At 41.6% G+C, this 7,764-nt stretch overlaps 2 protein-coding genes across 2 annotated transcripts; one reads left to right on the top strand and one right to left on the bottom strand.

Moving 5' to 3' along the window:
* The first annotated feature begins 20 nt into the window (after window positions 1–20).
* On the top strand, window positions 21–1,525 carry rbbp9 (retinoblastoma binding protein 9). Its single transcript, XM_023831088.2, has 5 exons — window positions 21–163; window positions 352–394; window positions 487–592; window positions 898–983; window positions 1,206–1,525. The coding sequence occupies exons 1-5, from the start codon at window positions 68–70 to the stop codon at window positions 1,427–1,429; spliced, it is 555 nt and encodes a 184-aa protein (XP_023686856.1). The 5' UTR covers window positions 21–67; the 3' UTR covers window positions 1,430–1,525.
* Window positions 1,526–1,778: 253 nt separating this feature from the next.
* Window positions 1,779–7,353, bottom strand: polr3f (polymerase (RNA) III (DNA directed) polypeptide F). Its single transcript, XM_023831087.2, has 9 exons — window positions 7,183–7,353; window positions 6,738–6,855; window positions 6,499–6,566; window positions 5,697–5,764; window positions 5,462–5,574; window positions 5,123–5,266; window positions 4,480–4,587; window positions 3,329–3,520; window positions 1,779–2,219 (listed from the first exon to the last, which is right to left on the bottom strand). The coding sequence occupies exons 1-9, from the start codon at window positions 7,236–7,238 to the stop codon at window positions 2,142–2,144; spliced, it is 945 nt and encodes a 314-aa protein (XP_023686855.1). The 5' UTR covers window positions 7,239–7,353; the 3' UTR covers window positions 1,779–2,141.
* Window positions 7,354–7,764: the final 411 nt, after the last annotated feature.

Genomic DNA, 7,764 nt, shown 5'->3' on the forward strand with positions numbered 1-7,764 from the left:
AATGCACATCTCACCTCAAAGGTACTTGAGATGTGTTGAATCGTTGATACAGTGCAACGCGGAAGAAATGAAACCTAGTAAAGCTGTCATCGTTCCCGGCAACGGAGCTGGAAGCGTAGAGCACTGTAACTGGTATGGATGGGCCAAAAAACAGATAGATAAGGTAACCCAAAAAGTATACACTCAATATATAAAATATCAATATAGCAGAATTAATGTTTGTAATTAGCCAGTTGCAATTCACCCTGCTTTAGGGCAGCAACATTTATTTGAATACAAAGTAAGTCCGTTTATAGTTCATATTTGATAAATTTACCACAGCATTAATAAATGTATTACTATGCATTGTAGATTGCAGGTATGAGCTGTCTGCTCAGAAACATGCCAGACCCTGGTAAGTTGCCGTTATTCGCACTGTGGACCTTGCCTGACCTCAGGGATCTCACGTGAAGGTGCTTAGACCGTGTGTTTCACTGTATTCTGCAGTGACAGCCAGAGAGAGCATCTGGCTGCCGTTTATGGAGAAAGAGCTGCAATGCGATGAAAAGACAATAATCATTGGCCACAGTTCAGGGGCTGCAGCTGCGATGAGGTACAGGCTGGTTCACAGACACACACATACAGGCAGCGTTAGGCTATCGAAGTCTCATGCTAATTCATAAGCCTCAAAAGGAGAAACAAGTGATTTTTTAAGAACTTTCAAAACATGACCCACTACAAGTAAATAGCAAACTATTTCAATTTTAAATGTCTATGAAATAATGGGTATCTAGTTTCATGGACGAATATGGTCATTAAATTTGTTTATTTCCCCGTTTGAGAAGAGAATTATATTGCTGCAAGACCGTTTAATGGTTGTGTATATGAGGTACACATATATGAACGTTTTTGTTCCAGGTATGCAGAAGTGCACAAGGTGTACGCGATTGTGCTGGTAGGCGCTTATACCTCCGACCTGGGTGATGAAAATGAAAAAGAGAGTGGTGAGTTGGCTTAACTTGTACACATCCAATCAGGATGAAAGTAGTTTTCAATTAACAATCAGTCGTCTTTCCTTTGAGTGGTACTCAAGCGAACACCTCCAGACTGAAGGTGACCCAGAATGCACTACCTATGATGGAGTCCAATAGGGCGCAAGTCATCATTAGGGTGGCTGCAGGGTGTTTTGCTTGTGTCCATCCTTGACACCACTGCTTCCCATTTAGGGTATTTCAGTCGGCCGTGGCAGTGGGACAGGATCCGGAGTAACTGTGGGCACATCGTTCAGTTTGGCTCCATGGATGACCCCTTCCTGCCATGGAGTGAGCAGCAGCAGGTGACTGAGAGTCTGCAGGCGCAGCTGTACGAGTACACGGACCGTGGGCACTTCCAGAACACGCAGTTCCCGGAGCTGGTCCGTGTCGTGCGGGAGATGGCGGAGAGCGGCTGAGTGGCAGCTGTCTGCATGATACATTCCCGCTGTCTGGGTGTCACTGGCAGTACAGTGAGACAGGTCATCATGAATGTGAATAAAACCATTGCAGGATTCTGGCTTCCTCTGGCATTTCCAAAATCTGCTTTTGTTTCCTCTGAAATGGCACCTGCAGATGGTACCCCAGCCGGCTTTCAGCCCCCTTTCATATGATCCAGGAAAAAAAGTAGACAGGGTAGCCCTTCTGTCTCAGAGAATCATGGGAGTACGTAGGGTTTGCATTTCAGCATGGATTTTCACCCCCGCTAACCCCCCAGTTTCCCGAAATAGGCTCCCAACCTCTGCAACCCTCTTGGAATGAATACCATCCATTTTTAATATTTTACAACAGAAAACCAAAAACTTTATTTGGCTGCTTTGTACACAGTGTTTGGTGTAATATTTACAATATTGAACAAATACTCTTGATGTTTTACTGACACCAGTTCAATCTGAAACTGAAACTGATCACCGTCATGTAAAAATAATAACAAAGGATGATATGGAGAAAGTGATTTTTCCTCCCACCATCTTCCATAGTTTTAAAGCTTTCCATAAGAAAGACTATAAATAATTAAAAAAAGAAAAAGAAAAGAAAAAAAAAATCTCCAAAGTCACTGGCTCCATTACGAAAACACGTCAAGCTTTCCATCCCAGAGCGGATCCATCCCTGAAGTGCAGCAGATCTTAGCTAGAAGTCCAGCCACTCGGTCATGTAGATGCAATTAGACGGTGAGATTTCACCTCCCTCGTGGCAGTCAGCAAACACCTGGGACACGCAGACACCGCAACGTTAGCCAATCAATGCTTTGTTTTCAGGATTCTTACTGATTATGAAAAAACACAAAGAAGCATTTACCTGTTAAATTATAGGGGACATTTGACAACAACAGAGGTTCATGACAACTGATTTCAGTACAACACTGAACATACAATGACTACTTGAAATAAAGTTTTAAAAAAAAAAAAAATCAAATGTGCATTTCTCCAGAAGCATGCAAACTAATCCCTCCCTAACTCAGCTGACCACATATAAACCACTTTTAAGTGGCAGCTGGGATTCAATAGCCAACCATTTGTAAGACATCTATACCCAGCACTGCTCTCATTCCGTTCCTGAAGTGGTGCCCCAACATTTGAATGCCAAGCAGAATGGTCTTCCTGTGTATCAATTTAACCAGCAGAAGCAGCATGTATGAAGTGCAGGGCTACAGCAACTCATCATTAACATGGACAATAATTGCCAATAAAAATATTTCACAACAAACTTCAACTGTCATCAATTAGTTGTATTACAGCTATGTAAACTGTATAATGATAATGACATCACTACCTAGCAATGTTAACTCGGTCATACTTCACTTTCCCGCATGCTGTTACATGCCGGACATAGAGGTGCATATGTGTCCATATTACATTTGCCCGTGGATACAGACGGTCGCGGTTGGCACATGCCTACAGCAATAATGCTCCACCAGACCAGCAGAGGACATTCGTTGCAGCAAACACAAGCAGTATAGTGAAATGGGTAAACTTTTCATGAACAGTTTTTAAAATTGCTACTAGGCTTGGGGGTATCATGGTAATACAGTGTTATAGAGTAGGATCCCCACCTGCTCAGCAAACTTTATCGCAAAGATTTCATTATGCCAGAACAGTGTTTTTGAAAGTACTATCATTTTTGCTACAACACTGACTTAAAATACACTTCTTGATGTTTTGTAAAATAAAACATATTTGTTTAAACCCTGTATTTTGGCCCAGCTAATTGATTAGTTGAACGCCTGATCAACTTAATTAGTCGACAAAAGATTTTTTTTTTGCGGCCCTAGTGAAGTGCATTATTGTCAGGGAGGGAACACGGGAATGACAGCTTACGGGACAAAGGCCACAGGGTGTTTTCACCAGGCCTGTTGCCTGAATGATGCAGTTGACTCCTCTGTAGAGCTTAATCTGGCCATCCACGCTGCCCACTGTCCCTTCCTTGGCCACAATGATGGTCATTTCCACCTTCCCGTCATAGATCAGTGTGTTCAGGATGGTCTCTATGTCCTCCATGGACAGCTCCACCTGTGACAACCAAGCCACACCAAATGAATGCATACATGCACTAATCACATTAACCTAGAAATATTACACTATGACACTACTGCTGCAAACATGTTGATACTTACTAAAATAAATTCATTCAAAAATTGCTTATGTGGGGGAGCAGGTGACCTTAGTTATAGAGCATGCTAGTGACAGTTCAACCACACTGCCAAATATCACAATTTAAGTTCGTACCTGGATAAAATATTCTGCCCTACATAACAATCACTAACTGGAAAATTCCTGAAAAACATGCAGGAAAGGCTGCATTTCACAGATAACAGGACAACTTTAAACCTCGCTGTTTTCTTACAGGCCGTAACAAGGTGTTTCCGTCGTTTCCCAATCTGGTCCTCGAAGACCCGCTGACAGTCTACATTTTTTCTTTCCTCCAGGCTTGGAGCAAAAATGTGGACTGTCTGACAGGGAGCTGGGAGGGAGCACAGACGTGGACTGTCTGGCAGGGAGCTGGGAGGGAGCACAGACGTGGACTGTCTGGCAGGGAGCTGGGAGGGGGCACAGACGTGGACTGTCTGGCAGGGAGCTGGGAGGGGGCACAGACGTGGACTGTCTGGCAGGGAGCTGGGAGGGGGCACAGACGTGGACTGTCTGGCAGGGAGCTGGGAGGGGGCACAGACGTGGACTGTCTGGCAGGGAGCTGGGAGGGGGCACAGACGTGGACTGTCTGGTAGGGAGCTGGGAGGGGGCACAGACGTGGACTGTCTGGCAGGGAGCTGGGAGGGGGCACAGACGTAGACCGTCTGGCAGGGAGCTGGGAGGGGGCACAGACGTAGACTGTCTGGCAGGGAGCTGGGAGGGGGCACAGACGTGGACTGTGCGTGGATCCCTGAGAACCGGGTTGGGAAACATTGCTTTCAACAAATAAGGTTTTCATGGAGAGAGGGGCTATGGGATGTACAGGGTGGAGCGGACCATACCTTACTGATGCCCAGCTCGCAGATGTACTTCCACACCTCGTGGGATGTGGCAAAGGAGCTGTTCCTCTGCACCACAGGGCTCTGCTTGCTGTCCCGCGCTGCCTCCGCCTGGCAATTGGGGGGATTTACAGTTATGAGTGTCCAGTCCAGATCAGGAGAAGCTCTTGGTGCAGCCTCCTTATTCATGCATGCTGTTGTCTTAACTCGCATGGGGCAACTACATCAATAAACATGATTAAGAAACTGTTCTAATTAAAAATATCGTATCGCTGGTCTATTACTCAAATATAGGCACACTGTGTAAGTGAATGAATATAATGACAACTAATATCCAAGTACTTTGGCTGAACTCGGTATTTATAAACAAATGATACTGTGGTTGAAATGTAAATTATTTTTGAACGTCCTGTCATTACTGAGTTGAATATGGCAACCTCATGTATGATAATTATTACCATTGGATAATGTTTTATTAGAGAAAAAAATTGTAAAAAAAAATATATGCATACACAGACATTGTTGCTAATGTATATGCACAATATTTTGTACCACACACACACACACACACACACACACACACACACACACACACACACACACACACACACACACATTACAGACAGGAACTCACTACAATAACTACCTTGCTCTGCAAAAATTTGAAGCACTGCTGGTTCAAGACCTCCACAAACTCAGATTCAAAATCCTGGTCACTGTACCAGGCTCCGCCAGTAACTGAGCGGTCCGGCTGAAGGTTATACAGCATGTACACCTTTTTCTTAGAAGCCTGGAAAAAGAGATTCCATAACTCTGATCATCACAAATATGCAGAAGTATTTGGAGATTTAAATTTAATTTCAAAATTAGCTGAGTATATGCGTATAAAGCTGACGCAGTGCGTGCCAAAGTAAAAAATAGCCTCGACTGCCACCTAATGGCCAAATAATGCAACTTCATGCATACAAAAAACGTCATATCTTACAGCCACAGATTTCACAGCTTTGATAAGCTTCTTACTCTCCAGGTTCTTCAGGATTTTGTTAATCTCTGTCAGAGGGAGGTTACTTTTATAGCGGATATCTCTGCTCCAGATTCCTGTAGAGAAGGCAAGAGAAAAAAACCCAAAATGTGATCATTTTAAACATAGTATAGGCATCCAAGGAAAAAGTTTCAATTATAATATAAGCATTAGCTTATACTAATCGTTGATGCCTTACCTTTGTTTCCTGCATCCTCTATGATTTGATAAACTAACTTCTCTTGGTTGTCAGATCCCTTCATTTTACTTGAAAGAAAACATCAAGTAGCCATTATTTATATGCAAGTAAGGGTTTGTACAACATGCGTAAAAGCAAGTGGATAGTTTACATCCATAAAGCAAAAAATACACCAAGGTTTTGTCACAATAAACCAGTTCAGTACTCTGTGACTGTGAATCTTTATGCTCAACTAGCTGGTTCAAATTAAATCTTTGTCTGGATTTTTACTTTCTGGACCTGAACTATCCACCTCTGTGTAAAAGACTAAAAAGACAATACAGCCCTCCCCCATTATCTATAAAAATATATCAATTTTAAGATAACTCCATTCTAATTCACACAACAAATGGCATTTGTATCAACATTAAGATGACATGTTTTGGGGTGCTTATGTCAATTAGGGGACCAAGCAGGAGATCAATGTTTTATATAAAAGTAGTACACATACTGACTTGTTACTCCTAGCCCCTACTTTTATTTATTTTAAAAAATAAGATAAAAAGTTACAACCCATAACACTCTGAATAATTATTCTTGCTACCTGGGGTATAGTAAAGGTGTCATATCTCACAGGGAATTCAATAAAAAAACAGAAATAATTTCTGAGCCCTGGAAGGTATGTTTAATCAACCTGCCAAATTTAATCAAAATCAACAATGGTGATGCAAACACTGTTTTGGATTTTTTTTTTAAATGGCTCACGTATTTAAAACATTCATATCCAATTGCAGCAAGCATAACATCATAGCTGAGACTGTACCTTGCTGTCTGAGCATCTTTTAACCTATACAGAAGTCCATTGCTGTTCCTAAGCAGGTCCAGCTGACCCTGTTTTGAAAAATTAAATAGTGCTTGCGGTAAAAAAAGAGATGCAGACACCAGGAAATAATCATTTCAATAGAAACACTGAACAGGGCATGTTGAACACCGATTGCATCAGCGTTAACTTCTCTTTCACTCAACAGCCGTAAGGGGCTATGCAGAATGACTGCGCCTTACCACAGAGAGCAGTCTGTTGATGGCCATGGCCCTCTGCTGAGCCTCTACGTGAGGCATGTCATTCTGTATGACCTGGTCGGTTATTCCATGAGGAAACTGGCTGCAAAGCTCCTTTATCCTTTGAAACGTGGACATAAAACAGGCACGTCACAAACTTTACTAGACGCTGGGTCTAGCATCGCTCATGGTGTGACAGTACTGTAGAATTTGATGTTATCGGTCAATTGAATTGTTCTTACAACTATGTAGCTATAATTTAAAGCCGTGGATATAGCTTTATAAAGGAACCAGAACATAAGTTAAACCACCTGCATTCAGCTGCAAACGTTACATAGCCATCATTATTAAGATTCATATTAAGACATGAGAGGACAGCGTGGTTCCGACAAGTTACACCCCAGTTTGACGGGGAGAGAGGCTGGCAATTACAATGGGACAAAGTTACCTGTTTTCGATGTCCACAGGATCTGTAGATTCTTGTTTTACTTTAACTTCGGCCATTTTTAAAATGAAAAAAAAAAAAACTATTGAATATTATCTTGCTGTAAAGCTATTAACAACACACATGCACCTCGATCCCTACATCACCAATCGAGTCACATAACATCACTGTTAACTGGGGTCTTTCGCTGCTGAGTTACGTCATGCGTTTTAGTAGACTAGTCAAAGCCTGATTGAAATTTCACAGATGCAATATTTTTATTTACAGTATATCGAAATGTCTATTTTATTTGAAAAATATTTTAACAAATAAATAAGTTAACTTATGATCGCAATTTTCTAACAGTTTAGCTGATGTTCTGCATATTTCCCCCCAAAACAAATGCTATTTATTTTGAGCTATCTAATAAATGTATTATTTTGACATTTTGAACCGATTTTTAACCAATTTTGACACATTTGTATTCATGCAATATGAAACTATATGGAAATAATGAAAGTATGAAATTATACAATTCAATAATAAGAGAGGTCTGCATGAACAAATAAAGATCTTCCTATAAGAATAGCTTAAGTTATTACAGTG

The sequence above is a fragment of the Paramormyrops kingsleyae genome, chromosome 20 (assembly GCF_048594095.1).
Source record: "Paramormyrops kingsleyae isolate MSU_618 chromosome 20, PKINGS_0.4, whole genome shotgun sequence".
Lineage (NCBI taxonomy): Eukaryota > Metazoa > Chordata > Actinopteri > Osteoglossiformes > Mormyridae > Paramormyrops > Paramormyrops kingsleyae.